This window comes from Lemur catta, chromosome 13 (genome assembly GCF_020740605.2).
Source record: "Lemur catta isolate mLemCat1 chromosome 13, mLemCat1.pri, whole genome shotgun sequence".
Taxonomy (NCBI): domain Eukaryota; kingdom Metazoa; phylum Chordata; class Mammalia; order Primates; family Lemuridae; genus Lemur; species Lemur catta.
The window spans coordinates 80,197,133-80,216,004 of record NC_059140.1 but is presented as its reverse complement, the minus strand read 5'-3'; the positions used below and the strand labels follow the sequence as shown (position 1 = coordinate 80,216,004).

General features: G+C 41.4%; 1 protein-coding gene across 1 annotated transcript in view; it reads left to right on the top strand.

Moving 5' to 3' along the window:
* The window catches only part of FGF9 (fibroblast growth factor 9), a 31,155-nt gene extending 12,544 nt beyond the window's left edge, over window positions 1-18,611 (top strand). Inside the window, exon 3 of the mRNA XM_045567156.1 lies at window positions 15,260-18,611. Coding sequence (XP_045423112.1) covers window positions 15,260-15,505 — 246 coding nt within the window. The 3' untranslated portion in view covers window positions 15,506-18,611. The remainder of the gene's footprint in view (window positions 1-15,259) is intronic.
* Window positions 18,612-18,872: the final 261 nt, after the last annotated feature.

Here is an 18,872-nt window from a genome sequence, read left to right as displayed (position 1 = left end):
TTGTTTATGTTTCCATTATTACACAAGTAATAGTACAGTTTAAAAGTATGGCCAATTGGCTAGGCGCAGTGGCTCATGCCTGTAATCAATCCTAGCACTCTGGGAGGCCCAGGTAGGAGGATCACGTGAGCTCTGAAGTTAGAGGCCAGCCTGAGCAAGAGCAAGACACCATCTCTACTAGAAATAGAAAAATTTCCCAGGTGTGTTGGTGCACACCTGTAGGCCCAGCTACTTGGGAGGCTGAGGCAAGCTTGAACCCAGGAGTTTGAGGTTGCAGTGGATTTCAGTGACGCTGCTGTACTCTAGCTGGAATGACAGGAGTGAGACTCTGTCTCAAAACAAAAAGCAAAAAACCCTGCCAACCCTAAATTCTATGATCATTGAACAGAAATGTCAAAAATCAACAACAACAAAAAAATAGAATATGGCCAATTGTATTTCTGTATTCTATAATGCATCATCAAAAGGCCATGGAACATATTTTTCTTTTTAACATTGCCTGACACTTAGCAATGGCTCTTGCACATAGCAGATGCTCAATAACAATCATTGGATTGAATTGAATTAAAAGTTATGATTTATTTCTACCCCCCATTAGAGATACAGGTGTGGGCCTCATGGTGTCTGCGCTTGTGTGGTTGGTGTGTGTTTAGGGTTCCGGTGGAAGAAGGATCACTGTCTTCCCTTCCCATGCATACCTGGACTGTGTCTATGCTGTCTCTGGTGTGTACAGCCCAAGGGGGATATGACTGAGGCTGGAGCGAAGACTGTGTGGTTGAGCTCTCATTCTGTCTCTGCTACGAAGGAGGCTCCAGGCCCTCATTCTCCTCATCTCTAAGATGAAGTTAGACATCTGGAATGTCTCTTTCCATCCTGGATGGATCTCAAGAATTCTGTAGTTTGGATTTTTCAGGCTTCACCCTTGAGTCTTCTCTGCCTAACCCATGATGTTCTCTGTGTGCACAAAATGTTTATGCAGCGAGATCTTTTCGCTTCTTCTGTGAGGAGCTGGGAGGAGAGCTCCCTGGGCAGCAGGTATTTCCCTGTGGCCTGCACCTCACGCAGGTGAGGGGGAGGACGAGAGTGAGAGCCTGGCTCCCTGGGGACCAGAATCTCGTGTTTCCTGCTGGGTTTGCAGTTATCATGCCTCGTGTGGCAGTGGGAACGAGGAGTGACCAAAATATCTCATTCTCATTGTGATGAGTCTGAGAGAGGGAAAGAAAAGAAACAGGCAATGTTTCTCTTACTAAATAGACTCACGTTTGGAGCTTAAGGAATCTTTACCCGTGCAAAGGTGCATAAAGCTTGGTGAACTAACATAGAGGAAAGTCATTTCTAAATGTTAAAAAAAAACCTTGAAAAAACTGATCTTATTATGAAAGAAGGTAAATAGGAGATTTGGGGAAATAAGAGTCAGTTTTATAAGGTAAATTAATATGTAAATGTAGCCAAAATTAAAGTATATTTTCCTATTTTGGGATTAATTTCTCTTTTCATTTATGTAGTTTTTTGGTCTCCAAGTTTACCTTGAGAGTAGATCTAAGAAGTCAGAGGTCAATGGGGTAAAACTTCTTCAGAAAAATATCTAGGATTCTGACAGCCTATGAGAATGTAGAAATAGGAAAAACTATGTTGCTGATGTGTATCATGATTTGATTTGAAGGAGAACTTGAATAATTCTAACTCTAGGATGGGTTTGATTATTACAGTATTCATGTGTTAATTTACCCTTTCATCCATTCACTTATTTGCTTATTTATTTATTTCACAAACATTTATGTCTACGATGTGTCTAGCACTGTGGTAAGAGTGTGTAAAACAGCAAAACAGATATCTCAAAATCTGGTAGGAGACATGTACTTATAAATAGTGAGTGCAATGTGAAATTCACCATGGTAGAGGAAGGCACAGGTGTCTTGGGAGCCCAGAAGAGTGTTTAAATAGCTGCTTAGGGAAGTTGGCTGGTAGCATTTAAACTGGGTCCTGAGGGATGAATAGGAGCCCCCAAAAAGGAAGGGCAGGCAAGTTAAGTCACATAACCCTTCAAATGTAAAGATTAGAATATTCTGCCTGGTTGACATTTAGAGAGGATGTTAAACCACTCACACATACACACACACACACACCACCCACTTGGCTAGAGGATTAGAGTGTTAGTTTACATTTGTCACTTTTGTTCTTATCAAAGAGGCTGGAGGTATGGCTCAGATAGTTACTTTTAGGGTCTTAATCTAAATTGTCTGAGTATTATCAAGACACTTTAAAACATCAAGAATAATTGACTATAATAAATGTCTCCTTAAAAAAGAATGCCATGAAAAAATTAATCTCCTTCAAGAAGCTTGCACTTAATGAAAGGTATTTGACCTTTCCATTAAAAAAGGTAGCACAGTCTCTAAAATTGTAATGTTGTAGGGACGTAGAGCATGAAACCTGCCAAAGTGATGCCGGAGGATGGCACACAGATGGGGAGGCACTGGCATTTCTGGTTTGTATCCCTTTACGGCATTTACTTTATTCTTCCTGGAATTTTAATTCCTGTTGGTCTCTCCCATTAGATGAAGTTTTTTGGAGTCTGAGTCTCTGGCTTTAAAATCTTTCTGTTTCCTGGAGGCCCAGCGGTGTGCTTTATGTGACGTTAGCATGTGGTAAATGTTTGTTGACCCAATTATTCAACCATCATGACCCACGGATGTGCAGTGTCCACAGTATCTGAGCATCGTTTGGGGATAGTGCTGCCTGAATATGTAGTTGTCAACTCGCAGCATCCAGATATTTCCACAGGAGTTACCTCATTCTACTGCCAACACTGAAAATGAGAGAGGTTAAGTGACCTGCTCAAACGTCCAGAGCTTGTAGATGCAGAGTAAGGACAGGCCTAGTTCCAGTGTTTTGGAGCCATTTCTGTCCTCATCCTGACAGAGGTGCTTGTTAAAGCAGGTGTTTACTGGTAGGTTTGGTTATGTTTCCAAGGACACAACTGGACCCTGGTTTATATGAATCATGTAATCAGTAACCAAGCTGTTACGGGTTTTGACTGTGTTTCCAATGTGCAGAGACTTTGTTTCAGTAAATACGTTAGTTGGGCAGTTGTCTCCCTTGGGCAGTGGTGTATGAGCCAAAGAGGTTTCTTGCACGGTGTATCCGTATTGTGGGGTAAATAGAAGGAACTCTGTAGATCCACCTGTCCCAGGACTGTAGAATGTATCAACCTCTTTCAAAGGGAAAAATAAAGTGTTTCCGATCCTTAGAACCCCATATTGACTTAAATAATTTTTATTATGTTATTTGAATGTGTACACACATAAAACTGATACATATTCCTTATACTTGTACCTCTTTGACAACTGTAATTCAAAACATATTCATGTTAAAATTCAAACTAAACTGCAAGACCAGGGCAATCCGGATTGACACAATCGGTGTCATGTGGAGGATGGTGTTGCCTGGCCGACTCGGAGGCTGCTTGGCTGTGCGTGGCGCGGCTTCACCCGTCGCGGCGCGCCTGTGCTTCAGGGAACCTCCAGACGCCTGGATTCTCCCTTGCTCCTTCCTGTTTGAGTCACTGTGAAACCAAGTACTGTCACCTTGTCTTCCCAGGCATACCACTGATGGTGCCACCTATGCCTTTCCCTTTTCCTGTTAGCCCCGAGGGTGAAAGGAGCACTAGGTGGCACCGAAAGTCATTTTAAACCCGCATGCATTCTTGGTCGCAGCAGTATACGGTTATGGGGTATCACCTGGAAGATCCTGAATATCCTTAAAATGATTCCTTTACTTTCTCACTGAAATGAAAAGATAAAGTGAAAACATTTTTGTTGCAAACTTGTGGCCCCCAGATGATGCCTTCTAGGGATCTGCAGACGCGGGTTTGAACAGCACTGCCGCGGACGTGAAGCCCCGCGCCGGTCGGTGCTGTGCTGTGGTGGCCGGAGGTCGGCTCTGGCCACTTTTGGAGGCCTTCCTGTGTCCACTAGGTGCTCTGCAGGGGAAGCTCTGAGCTACTTTTGAAGAAGCAGAGTAAGCTTGTGTGTGTGAGGAATAGGATACCATACCAAATGGCAAAGCACTGCTGAACTTAGTAATTTGTCATTGTGGTGCTTCAGTTCAGATTGCTTTGATGGAAGATGTTCAGACATGTCCCGTACAAAGAGTCTCCAGAGAATGCAATTCATATAAAGAAGATGAAAAGGTTCATTTGTTTAGGAAACTATCTGATGTCAGGCATGCTCTGGAAATGGGTGGTTTTCAGCAGACATTTTGGGTAACTGAGCATTGCCTTCTATCATGTTTCATATGTGCATGGCCAGTTTTCAAGGGATTAAGTAATAATTCTTAGATGATAAAGAGGGTAACACCTCAGAATAGCATCTTCTACTATATGACTTAGTCCATGCAGTATCCTTGTTTTGCAGATGAGGAGAGTGAGATATTTAATGGCTTAGTGACTTACTTTAGGTCACATAGTTAAGTGACAAATCAGGATTTGAATGTAGGTAAATTAGTAAATATCGTCTGATACATATGCCTGTTAAAAGTGGCCATCCATTTTTGTGAATAATTTTTTTTTTTTTTTTTACCGGAGTTAACCACATAGTGGAGCAAGATTTTAGTATTCCTTTCACAGATATGATTTTTGGAGGAATTTTTTTCTTTCCAGTAGCCTAGTTTTAATTTAGTGGTTTGTTTCTTTCGTTAGCTAGATCTATACTGTTGGCCATTAGTTAGTGGAAAACCATCTTTTAAATCATGTATTCACTTATGTAATTTTAATTAAGTTTATGTTGTGGGCAGGGTAGCTACATTGACTAATTATCTAAGGCACACTTAAGATACCGCAAGTTAGTATGGCCAAAGTCATAGCACAGTGGTCTGGAGATTTCTCAGGTTTTGGGAAAGATTTAGTCTTAATCATTCATGGCTCAGTAGGCACATTCCCCACCTGGGATGAGAATCTGGAGGAGAATGGTTCTGGGTCCCAGGGAACATGCTCGGAAATCCCAGAGCAGAATCCTCCTGGTGGCAGGTGCAGCACTTACGGCTGACCCCAACTCCCATCCCTTCTCACCTCCGTGTTATTCCTCACTGCTGCATTTTCTGAAGTCACCCTGCCCTAGTCCCTGCCAGAGAAGCCTGCATAAGAGAGAACAGTTTTGGGAAAACCCAAGTCAGACTCTTAGCAAGCTGCTCCCTTTCTTAAAGCAGAAGATTTGTGAGGGCAGGGGCTTGGTTCCTTTTGTTTTCTGTGCTGCCAGTAGTTAAAACAGAGCCTTGCATGCAGTTGGCACTTAAAAAGTATTGAATGAATGAATGTGTTGTCAGTGGCATCCCAGATCACTTCTCTGTGTGTGTGTATGTGTGTGTGTTCGTGTTTTAACAAAAAGACCAGGCAGACCCTGGCTTGTAAGTGCCTAATTGATGAATAGGTGTCTGAGAGCTTAGGAGGGTTGGCCTGTAGTCCTGTGGGTCCCGATCACTTGAGTATAAGGTTTCCTTTTTGTCAACAGTGTTAGGGAGCCGCACATGATGGTAATTGCACTTGGAAGTGTCTTTTGATTGAAAGGCTGCGCTGGGACGACAACTGTGAATTCATCGACACGTGACGGTGAAACTCTTCCCTGCAGTTTGCATGTACGTCGGGGAAGAGTGGTGCTCTGTGCTGTGGATGGATATTTCGCATCTGTGGGTTCGCTGCCTCGGGACACGGGTCACGTCCGATTAGCTTGTGAGTTGGGGACTGTGAGCACAACCAGGCGACAACAGCATTAGGGACAACAGGCACAAGCTCGCTGACCCCCAGCTCGACCTGCTTCGTCCGCCTGAATCCCGGAACCCCTGTCACCCAGCCCTTCTCGCCGCTCTCCTCCATCTCACCGCTAGCGTCACCCCTTTTTTCAGAATAGACTGTCAGAGGAAATTAGAGCCTCCGTGCCTTGTCTGGTTTTGCATTGCAGAGCTTCTTGCTTCTCTCTTGAGTAGAGCGGTCTCCCTGAGTTCTTCCAGTTGGTGCTGATGGTTGGACAGGCGGATTCGGAATTAGGGCTCAGACTCGCAAGTGCTTGCTGGTCGGTCTGTCGCGCGCATGCGCACTCGCACACTCACGCCTGCTTATTCGCCCGCACACTCCTTGCTTTCTTTCGCAGTCAGCAAGCGGTGCGGATCACCTACTACTGATACGTGCCAGGTACTTTAGTAGGTGCTGGAAATAAGGTTGATCTTCATTTGCAGATTGTGTATCTGTGAATTTGCCTCCTTGATAAAATTTGTAACCCCCAAATCAATATTCCCCTGACTTTGATGGTTATTTGTGGACATGTGCAGAGAAGCAAAAACACGAGTCACCTCCATGCGCTCATTCCCAGCTGAGGCCGCCCGAGACCCTGCTCAGGCTCCTGTCCCAGCTCTCAGGCTGCAGACAAGGGTCCTTTTGGGATCTATTTGTGCCGTGTATTTCACATTTTGTGCTTCTTGCCGGTGACTTTGCTGTGTAAATGTCTCCTGCATGGTGCGGAGGAGTTTTTAGCGTTGCTGTGCACCAGGCTGGGCGGTGGCGTGGCTGAAGGAGCAAATGCGTGCGTTAGAGAAGCTTCCTTCGGGCATGAATTACAGTGCTGGTTGGCTGTTGGATGTTAATGAAACAACAATGTATTTTAAATAAGGTAAACATATATAAACAAAGGTTATGTATTAATCAGTTGACAAAAATGTTATGATCAGAGGCTCACAGGAACCTAACCCTGTATTTCCTGCTAGGAGCAATGGCTCAGTGTTCTAGGACACTTCCTAGAACTTCCCCACCTGGAATAACAACATTCAACGGTACCTACAAATGCAGATGTCCTTCCTCTTGTGGGTGATGTCAGACATGTAAACCAAGAATTATAATTTGATGTGATAAATGTTATCATAGAATTATGTATAAAAAAGTCTCAGAGACTTGCAGGAGGGAGCTTACTTCTAGGGGTAGGAGAGAATGTTAGGATTATTCACAGCGGAGATGGAGAAAAACAGACAGGTGTTCTCGGCAAAGGGAAGAGCTTTCCGGCTGAGAAGGCAGCTCTGCTGCCGGGCGGCTGTGAGCTGTATCTGGGTTCTGCTGTCTTTCCTCCACCCGGCTTGGCTTCTGTTTATGCCAGCTGTTGCCAGAGGCTTCTTTGTTGACATTTGGAGGGTCCTCCCCTGTCAGCAGCATCAGCCACTCGGGCTGTTGCCGCTGCGTTGTTCTGTGTCCTGGCCTGGGAGGTGACCTTGGTTCTCACAAAAAATGCTGGCCCTGCTGGAGTGAAGTGGGAGCCACTGCCTGGGGGCAGCGTCAGCAGTGGCCTGGCCACCCCAGCCCTCCTGCCTTCCTACGCCAGGGAATGACTTGAACTTGCACAAAAACATCATTTGTCAACCTGCTGGCCTGGTGTTCCTCCGTGGCATTGTGACAACTGGCTGAGAAAAATGTCTTCATTCCTGACACCCCTGCTGCAGAGGGCTTCCCCCTGAGCATTAAAAGGTTGCAGCGTTAAGTGGGAGAGACATGCTTGGAGCTGTCTTCCTTTGTGCTTTCTACAAATGCTTAAAATCCCGACACAAGTTGATTTCATGACACAGCCTCTGACAATAGATAAACATTTTTTCTTCAGATCAAAATATGGCATTGCTTGAATTTTACTTTAAAACGTCAACTGTAAAACCTTATTTATCAAGATTGATTTTAGGTACTTGATTCTCATGCTGCTCATTATTGTTTTATCCACTTAAATCATTTTTTAATTCAGGGTTTCATTTACTTTGTGATTATGATTATTATTTTTTAAATGCTCATGTATTAGTGAATGCACAGGCTGTCCCAGCACCCAAAATGCCTACGTACCATTAAGTACCATTAGAGTCTGTCTCTCGGGGTGAGGTGCCATTTTTAGCAAGCCCATGTCAGCGTATACAATTGGTTTCCTGGAGGAATAGATTGACCAGATGATCATCTTAGTCTTGATTAGCGCTGGCCGAGAGAGGGTCCCTGAGGGAATCAGAGACAGTCACGTAAGTGTTGAGGAGAGGAAGGGCGTTTCTATATCTCTTGGCAGGAAGGGTTGGGTTCCAGAGAAATCTGGGCTGACGTTGAGTACGGGGGTGCTAGGAGTTGGGGACCCAGGAGCAGGTGAGGGTGCCGGAGACAAGCTTTATCCCCCTTGCAGTCTTACTTAGGATTTCTTGGTGGGTGTTGGGTGGAGATGGGGAACACAGACTCCACTGGGGGGTGTTTGAGAAATTCAGGAGTCACGAGGAAATATCAAATAATGACCGAGGGAGTCCTGGTATTATCACTCTTTGGTGTTGCATTTTCTCTGCCGTGTGCATGCATCCAACTTTCCCCTCAGATCTGGGAGTTCTATGATATTTCTAACTTTTGTTTTCTTACAGGATTTGGGTTTTCTTTCCAATAAGTTCTCTTTGGGCAGTTCATGATGTAGGGTTTATTGGTCGGGCCGGCTGCTCATTAATGAGCCATGTTTATTGAGGCCGGTGCTGGGAAGAGGATGTGGCAGGCACCCAAATGCAAGGAAGTATAATAGTAACGTCCTCAAGAAGCACATCATCGGATGGTCTCCCAGCGGGGAGAAGGGAACGCCCCCCCCCCCCCCCCCAAGGTGGCTGTCTTCTTCCCTGCCCTTCTTTCCTCCTTGAAATAGCAACCTCATTCTCTTGACTGTTTCTGGAAGCATAAATTCAGTCCACGTTTCCAATCTGCTGCCTGCTCCCCCCTGCAGTGGGCAACTGATGCAGCACATTTTATTTGGTTTCTTTCCCTACTTTCCAATGGCACTGCAGTTTCTTTTGTCATTTCCTGTTCAATATGTCCTTCCAGGGTTACTGTAGATAACTTTGCTTTCCACATTTTGATGTTCCAAGACTGAATCACTACAATCTTAGTCTCACAGGGACATTAGAAATCTCTTAGTCCAATTCCCTCATTTTACAGAAAAGGAAATCGAGGCCCAGGAATGTTAATCAGCCCACCCACAGTCAGCAGTTATGTGTGCGTGTGTCTGCAAGGGTGGCATGCCTTTACTAAGGAAATCCTACGCAGCTTTGAGTGCGTCAAAATTTGTCTTTGGGTTTACACTGTCATCCTATTTGTTAATCTTCCCATTTCTCTTGTTTTATTTCTACAAACCATGTGCTGAATTTAACCTGCCTTGTCTATCACAGGAATTCTTTAGTACGTCTTTCTTTTTGGATTCTGCTCCCTCCAGTATCTCCAGTGAGGATCACAGAACCAAACAGTTGGATTCAGTTGTCTTTGTATAATATCCTTCTTGAATCCTCATTTCCTTAATTTCACCTCTCAGCCTTTTAGCTTTTCATTTCTCCTCCATTGTCTGTCAATCTGATCCTTCAAGGGCATGTAGTATTTAATTTGAAGTATTTTCAGCTTTTGCATATCTTTGATGCTCATTTCCAGTGGTCATTGAATGACACTTATCAGATAATAGTCCACCTGGGAAGAAATGTTACATGTGATTTTTTTCAACTTGGTGTTCTAAGATTCTAAAAGAAATATGATGATTTTTTTTCCTATGGATTTGTTTATGGAAGAATTAAATATATATTGGCTACACATCAACACAAGCAAAAATATTAAAGTGAATATGGCACTTTTCAAATTTGAATTCTATTATCCCTTGAGCAGGACTTTCTTTCCCCTGTGGGAACACATCTCTGAAAATGTATTGAAAGTTTATGAGATAATACGATATGCTAAACAAATATCCATTTTTATAGGCAGCTTCTAAGGAAGGCCCCTCAGCCGTCTAGTTCGTCCCATGGTACATTTGGCAGGTTCTGTCCTTGGCAACATGTTGGGTGTCACCTGGCTAGTGAGTGTGTAGCATGGAAGACATGTGCATGTGTGCACGTGTGCACGTGTGTGTGTGTGTGCACCTAGACTCAGGCTGGGACCCCGATCTTTGAGTCCCCAATACTGAAGTAAGCAGCTTCTGAGGAGAAGGTGTTTTCTGTTTTCTTTTCTTTTTTTTTTTTTTTTTCATAGGTGGGGGAGGAATGGAGAGAATTTAAGAATTCTTAAATTTCTACATATTTTGATGAGACAAAATGAAAAATTCCCTGCCTACTTATGTCATTTTGTTTACATTGACCAGACACAACTGATTCAATTGTTCCCGCAATTCCAGTGGCAATTTTGATGGCCAAGACGGTAGATATAAAAGCAATCCCATTCGGGATAGTGGGGAATTTTAAGAGGTGTTGAAAAACGGGACTTAAGGTGAGGCATGTTATTGAGGGCCCAAGGGGGTTGGATCTGGATTAGAGCTCCTAATAAAATAAGAGATAGTGTCCTCCTGCCTGTTCTCTCTGTGCTTGTTGCTTTCTGTCTAGTTGGGGACTTCTCCCAGGAGAGAAGAGTTAAAAGATCTGGCTTCTTATTAATGGTCCTTTAGTCATTATATTTAATCACCCTGATCCTTGCAACAACTCCCATTAAGGCTTTACTGCTGGATTATTAATGAAGAAGAGTACATCTGTACGAGTAATTGTGGTTAAGGGAGGTTTAAATACCATGACTGTAATAAACAGTAGATACGAGAATGAATGACTGCATCAAAGTCATTAACTTATGAAATGTTTAGGAACTCTACAATTAAGTCAATGTATAGTCACTGATCATGAATTTATGTGTCGTAGTAGTTTATAATGTAGTAGCAAGTAGTTTAAGCAACCCTTGAGTTAAATAAATGCAGCCATTTGGGTAGTGTGGTTAAAGCTACACCATATGCTTGTTAATATGGAAATTATATTTTAAAATAGCAGCATGACATAAGTCTATATGTTTTCAATGAGAACTACTACTGAGTCTTGAATTTTCAAACAACTCTGATTTCATTTTTTAAATGGGCATAGATACGAATTGGCCATAATCATGCCCATGTGGATTACACGTTTTCAAATTGTCTAATATTTTAAAATAGTGTCCATATAAGTTTATGTCTTATAACATTCCTAAGCATTCTCTGGGCTGTACTATAATTTTCACATTATTATCTCATACTTTGGTTTTAATAGGATTGGTAAAAGTTTTGAAGTTTTAATTTCAGTTTTTCCCAGTGCTCAGAATTTGATGATATAAAATGAAAAGAGGTTTCCATAGTTGCTAACATTCACCAGATTTTGTTCCAAAGCATGGGCTTTAGTAGATTTTTGAATTAAATCCACATTCTCCACCCAAGCCTAGTGATATAATCCAACAGTTCAAAGATAGGTATGCCATAAACAGCTATAGTTAAATAATCTAAAAAAAAATTAAAACATGGAAATACAATAAAACAAGAATTGATCACTTTATAGTGGAATACTCTATAAACTGTCTGCATTGGAAACATGTGGTGAGTTTTAAAACATCTGAGTCCTATAATTCTAGAGTGTATCGTTTATTTGAAGGCAGACACTCCCTCTCCACCCCTCCAACATATATAAGAATACAGGTTGATATTTTTTTGCTGTCCCAATTTGCAGTCATTTACTTATTTTTAATTTAGAAAAATAGTTTTGGAGTAGAAATACATGATATATATATACTCACCACAACTAAATGATTTATCATTAAGTACTGAAGTGTGATCATAAAGAGATTAATTTTGTAAATCTTGCTATTCTGTCTAAAACAAAAGCCACACATTGATATAGTCCCAAATAAGAGGAAGAAATTGTTTAAAAGCATATACATGGTTTAGAAAAGCAACATGGTCTTTAACTTTTAATGATAATTTTAATTTTTAAAGTGTGCAAGTTTATCAGCATGGCATAATTGGTGTAGTTACAGGAGCTGAAATGTAGCAGTGGTTTTGCAATGTAATTTCTGCACAGTCTCATTTTACTTGTTAGCCAAAGTCATACAGCTCTCCCATGAATAAGACAACTGGACTCTGAGCCATCATGAAAAATGCTGACTATAGATTGTACTGTTTTAAATTGAAATAATTCACTTTATTTTCTGGGTTGCCTTGAAAGTTACGTGTGTGCGAATGATGCTCTCATGGCCTGCCAGGGACATAGAGCAGTGTTAACTGTGCCGTGAAAAGGCCAGCTCTATTTCTTAGCTAATTCACTATTTTAAAAGCAGTTTTTCATATTCTTAAAAAAGTGTAAAATGATAGTCTTCTCTTAATCACTGAAAACAAGTTAGTGTTCCACGTAGATGGTGACAGCTCTACCGCTGTGGAATTTGGTTCATGCTTTCTGGTTTTTCTCTTTGCATCCATTCCTTCTGCAAAATGAATAGCATTTTTAGAAAATTATATTGTGATGTAAAGAGGCAAGGACGCCTCTCTGAGAAGAGTCATTGCACTCAGTTCCTGAGCCTACTTTGCAAACTCTAGCCCTTTACCTACAAGACCCTCCCCAGCGCCTGCCTCTTGGGAAACGGCATCTGAAGTCCCACGGGATGAGAAGGGCGGTAGGAGTCACACTGCCCAGTCAGTGAAAAATGAAAAATGGAAGGACTCTGTCCCAAGACTGTGGCAGCTCCCGTAGGGCTCCGGGAAACTTGCTCTAGTGGCTTCTTTATGTAATAACAAGATCTTGTTAGTTACATAAAGACGGGGGCAAATCACTTCCCATCGGGCCTTGCTGTCCTGTGTGTTTAACATAACATCAACACCACCACCCTGTATTCAGGGCTTCCTCTGTGCTTAGCACTGTCCTCTGGTTGCATCTTTGTCACCACCCTGTCTCAAGATACTTGTAACTAACCTGTTTTAAAGATGAGGCTACCAAGACTTGGAGAGGTGAAATAACTAGTTGTAGATGCCCTACAGCTGGTGACGTCGGGGGAAGCTGGGACTTGAGTAGGCTCTGACTCCAAAGCCAGGCTCTTTCCCATTGTGTAAACTCGCTATCTTCTGCTGAGGTTTCTGCGTTGCTATTTCTGATCCAAGAAAGGTCATTCATTGTGCTATAGGCATGCTACCTGTGCAAAGGAAATATAAATGCGTGCCCAACTCACGGCTCCAAAAGGAGGAGGAAGTGTTCTACTTTTTAAAAATAAAGATTAATTTCACAGTGTTTGCCAGGTGATGTGATTTCCTGCTGAGAAAAAGAAAGCTTGATTTGAATTAGTTTTTCCTGTCCTTTGTAGAACTATACACTCGGCATCCGGTCCCATACTTTGGTCCCTTTTATTAATGAAAAAAATAAATGCACATAATTTGTTTAGAAAATTTACTTAATTACAGCAAATCGAAACCAGCCATTTTTTAGCCAGGAATAATCTTGCCTGTAAGGAAACTATTTATTATGCAAATGTAGAAAGGACTAAAATAGACCTTAATGTCTTTAACACACTTTAAAAATTTCATTGGTTTTAATAGAGATGAGAGAAAAATGACATTCAGCCTGATCTCCCCAGTGCGGGAGGTGGTCGTGTCCCCAGAAGAATGCCCCTCTAGGTTCACAGGCAGAGGGGCCGCAGGGGTGCCTCTCCACTGTGCACCCCATCCTGCAAGGGGGAGCTTCTTTAGCCACCCCCAAATGGGAGTAGTCCAGTTGTGGGTAGAGCTTGCTTTCCACATCAGCAGTCTAAAGTTTTCCCATCATTTTGTCCTACCCTAACATATATTTTTTTTTTCTGCTTTTTCTAATTTCTCCCTTAGCAAAAATTTGTCCAGTGAGAGAATAGTTTGCTAAAAACCTACTCGGTGCTTTTGACCACTTGAACAGCACCTGTTAGGAGGCACAAGCCCTCATGAGCTATTTATTGCGTGTGTTATAAGCCTTGGGGTTGGGGAAGGGACACAGAGAAGATGGCCTCAGATTGGACTATTGATTGATTTTATCAAGTTCTCTCCTCTGTCCTTTCCTTTGCTCTCCCAACTTAACTCCACAAGCAGTTGGAGATGATGGATTCTACTCAACTTATATCTGTAAATTCGGCATATTAAATTGTGTTCTTAACTATGTGCACGTAAAAAGGACATCTGTATTTTGGCCACGTATAAAGTTTGCTGTTTGCCCTCTGAGTCCGAATGGCAGAAAAGAAAGAGTGTTAAATGCTCTTATTTGCATTTGCTTATTTGTTTTCTTATTTGTGTAAGGTTCCAGGAGGATAAGAGCAAAGGAACTATCTGAAGTCATCCTAGTGTTTACTTTTTAAAATTACCGTCTAGGAAGGTATTGATTTTAAAAGTTTCAACGGAGTGACGAGAAGAGCAGAAGGCCAGTGGATCCCGTTGCCCTGTTTCTCCAGGGCCCAGCTCAGACACTCTGCCGTCTGCCTGGGGCGTGTTCAAGGCTCTGAGACCTGCCCTGTGCTTCAGTTCTGGCCGTCACTGCCCACGAGTGACGCAGCACGGGGGCCCCAGGTTGCGCGGTTCAGCGAGACCCCGGCTTTCCCAGAGCTCAGGTGGAGGGAAGTGAACATGTCTGAGAAGATGGGGAGCGTTTTGGTCTGGGAATGTAGGAATTGGTACAGTTTTCCTCTTGGAATCTGTGTACCTGAAAATGGCTTTTTTAGTTGGGAGTCTCTTCCTCTATCTAAATTCAAGGAAATGGGAGAGCCAGAATACTTGTTTTCACTTTGTATTCGGGAAGACCCCATCAGTCACGACCGATGGCAGCATTACATTTTAACATGTGGAGTGAGGATTATCTGCATCAGAATTCTTTCAGGCACCTGTTGAAAAATGCGTATTTTTTGAGAATTTCCGGATCAGAATTTTAAAGGAGTAGGGCTCAGAAATCTGCATCTGAAAAAGCATGTCGGGTGGTTCTACTGCACAGTGAAGTTTGAAAACCACTCTCAGAGAGTAATAAACACCCGTGCTGAAAAGGGCAGGAACATCTGATACCACTGGTGATTTGCTAATGTTGGTCTCCATAGCAAGTACTTTATAAAAAACATACCTGTATACGAGACGAAGCAGTTATCCGAGCCTTTGTGCAAAGTCCCTTCCTCCCAGCTGGGTCACCGTGTAACTGCTGTGGGAACAGCCATCGACTTTTGCCATCCACTCGTTCAAATAATTGGCATGTGGAAGAGTTTAACTGGAAGACATTTAGAATCCTTGTACTTTAGTCATTAGGAATAAGAAATTACAATGTAGTTATAGAGCTCAGCAGTTTTTGCAAAATGCCTTAAAATGGTTTAAAAATCAGTATTTTCTCCTCAGGGTTATATTGTGTAGCAACAGAATATTACTTTTGATACACAAAGTAGCCAATTTTACAACATATTTATTTGCCTTTCTTTTTTTAACAGGAAAAACTAACCCAAGAGTGTGTATTCAGAGAACAGTTTGAAGAAAACTGGTATAACACGTACTCATCGAACCTGTATAAGCACGTGGACACTGGAAGGCGGTACTATGTTGCATTAAATAAAGACGGGACTCCACGAGAAGGGACCAGGACTAAACGGCACCAGAAATTCACACATTTTTTACCTAGACCAGTGGACCCCGACAAAGTACCTGAACTATATAAGGATATTCTAAGCCAAAGTTGACAAAGACAATTTCTTCACTTGAGCCCTTAAAAAAGTAACCACTATAAAGGTTTCATGCGGTGGGTTCTTATTGATTAGCTGTGTCATCACATCAGCTCCACTGTTGCCAAACTTTGTCGCATGCATAATGTATGATGGAGGCTTGGATGGGAACATGCTGATTTTGTTCTGCACTTAAAGGCTTGTCCTCCTGGAGGGCTGCCGAGGGCCACTTGCTTGATTTCTCGTGCAAGGAGAGGGGAGAGAGACGGAGCGAGAGGGGGTGCGTGTGAGTGGGTGAGTGGGTGAGTGGGCAGCAGGGGAGCCGAGAGAAGCGCGAGAACGAGGACGTCGGCCTGATGCATGCTGGGAAATAGACACGCTTTTCCATTTTTGATCAGTTGTACTTCATCCTGTATCAGCACAGCTGCCATACTTCGACTCATCGGGATTCTGGCTGGTGGCCTGCGCAAGGGTACGCTGCATTTTCAAAGGCATGGAGGGTGCAGTCTTACTTAAAAGACTTTTCAGTTAATTCTCACTGGTATCATCCCAGTGACCTTAAAGCAAAGACCTCTTAGTAAAAAAAAAAAAAAAAAAAAAAAAAAAAAAGTTAAATTTATTTATAGAAATTCCAAAGGCAACATTTTATTTATTTTATATATTTATTTATTATATAGAGTTTATTTTTAATGAAATATGTACAGGCCAGATAGGCATTTTGGAAGCTTTAGGCTCTGTAAGCATTAAATGGCAAAGTCCGCTATGAACCTGTGGTAAATTCATGCAAGTAGGTATAATGGTGCATGGATATGAGAAATTCTAATGACCCTAATGTACTAAAGGCGACAATCTATTTTGTGCCCGTATTATTGTAAACTTATGCACATCGCTCATGACACTGAGTATTCACTCTTCAGACTGCTTGTTTCATAGCTTATCCCAGAGGATTAAAGATAAACTGGGTCTCAAACTTTTATCCTGTGTCTGTAATATTTCCTCTCTCATAAATGACTCTATCATTGTAGTTTCACGGTTGGAAAGTATGAGGGTTGGTATATGTCTTACTTGTTTAAATCTATTGCAGAACATACCAAAGCTAAACAATAACTATGCTTTTATTTTAGCCAATCTCCAGAACAACAGGACTCATATCAAACATTGTACTGACTTAAAATTCTTAAAAAAAAGGAAAACAGAACTTACATAGCACAGACTATTTTTTTAAGAGACAAGAATAAGATTAACAGGATCATAACTTGTAAACTTTTTATGTGTGCACTTGGCTATAAAATATGAAATTATACAAGGACCATGGGGGTCATTGTAACATCTTTTAGAGAAAATGGCTTTTGGTGTGAATTGTCATGATTACGTGGTAATAGAACTCTTCAAGTAAAACTTGCAAAATAAAACTAATAAATCTTTATCAATAATGACAATGGGGGGAAACTATAATACTTGTTGACTGTGTTTTGTTTTTTACAACGGTCTTCACAAATGCTCAATTTTTTTAGACGGGAGGTTACTATATAGAATATCTTTTACAAGGCTTTTATAACATTTTATGCTGAAAAGTGTAAGAATACATATTTCTTGAGTAGCAATAATTTTGGAACTTGCCCTTGGGCAAGGGAGATTATTTCTTACTATATGCTAAGGAAAAAAGAGCCAAATTCTTAAAGCAATATTTAACAAAAAGGAATTTATAACAAATTCTTGTCTACATACAACACTTTCTAGCCAGTTATGTTGGGAAATTGAAAGTGACAGTTAAAAAAAAATGTGCTGGGATTTATGTAACTAATTTTAAAAATTTAATATTCCAACGTTGTTTTGCTCTGATGCACATTCTCTATAAAAAATAAAAATTTGTCACTGGTGAGTTAAATCTGTTACGAGCTAGAAGTGCATGACTTATTGTGGTGACAATATATTGCCTTTCTGTGGTCCAAGTTGGAGTATATGGCACTGCTCTCCTGCTGATGTGCATTAAGGAAAAACTAGTCTAATATTTGGAATTGAGAAATATTCTTGGGGGAGGGGACAGAAGCAATGTAAAATAGTTGATTTGTGATAAAAGATTATCCTCATTTCATTTACTTTCTTTTCCTTTTTTCTTTTTTCTTTTCTTTTTTAACTTTCTAAACAGAAACTACATTTAATTCCAAGAAGTAGTATTCTTATTTATTATTTAACCCTTTGCTGCTGCTAAAATGTGCACATATTCAGGCTTTAGTTTTTCCAAAAGGCATTTAATTTTTTTGGCTAAAAAATATTAAACATTTGACCACAGGGAAGGCGAATCAGGTTTCTAGGATGTCATAGGTGTAATATTTAGCACTGAAGAAATTGATTTTTAGAAGACAGCCAAAAGTAATCTTAAAGTAGCACGAGACCATAGATTATCAGCCTAAAAGAAAAACATATTTGTGAAAAAGACTAAAATCTCCATGCATTCTGAGAAAATGCTACTTTAATGTCTACTTTTGGAGTTGTTTTGGTACCTTTTTATTTTTAAAGAAAAGCAAAATGTTATATGCTTTTGGCAATTGATACAATAAACTGTAATGGTCTGTAAATAAATAAATACTGACTTATGCAATTTATGTAAATAGGCGTTCTGGGAGAGTAGATGGCTCAGGGTTTCGCATGGGCATTGTCTGTTGGGCAGTAGAGCCAGCGAGTCATTCCCAGCTCGTGGGTTTGCATCCGGCTCTTGTCCTAAGAGACCCAAAGCCTGTTGGATGGCAGCCCTGAGCCTCTGCAGAATGGGTGGTCCCAGTTTCACAGACAGTTGCTCACATAGTTAAACCACTATCTTTTTGGTGCCAACACTTGCACCATGGTCAAAGACTTACCGAGCATGGACTGAACTACCTTCCCTTCTGTCACGCGAATGTCCCCTGGCAGTGCTGAAGGACAGGCCAGGTCAATATTGGGGAACCTGCCCTGCCAGGTCCTATTTTGTAGATAAATGAGTGGCTTCCATATGGTGTTTTCATTCTATTTCATCTCATGCACACTGCAACATTGTGTTACTTACTTGATAAGCTGTAATTGTATGTAAATACATACAGAATTATGTAATTTGTGTAAATACATAATTATAGACTTTTGAAAACTGGTATATATTTTTTTTAACTTGATGTCCATTTTGGAGCTGCTTCAGATTCTGTGCCTACACGAACCAATGGAATTTTAAAAACATGCTTTCCTTGCTCTTACAGCTGTGCGTGTGTGTTGAGGGCTCGAGGGTGTGGGGCGATGGAGAGGGAGGCGCACACACATCCAGATGTCTTTTCTGCAAGCATTCAACGAAGAAGCAAGTAATGTTCTGGAACGAAGATTTATGAACTTGTAGCAAGTGAAGTGAATGTGTGTGCAC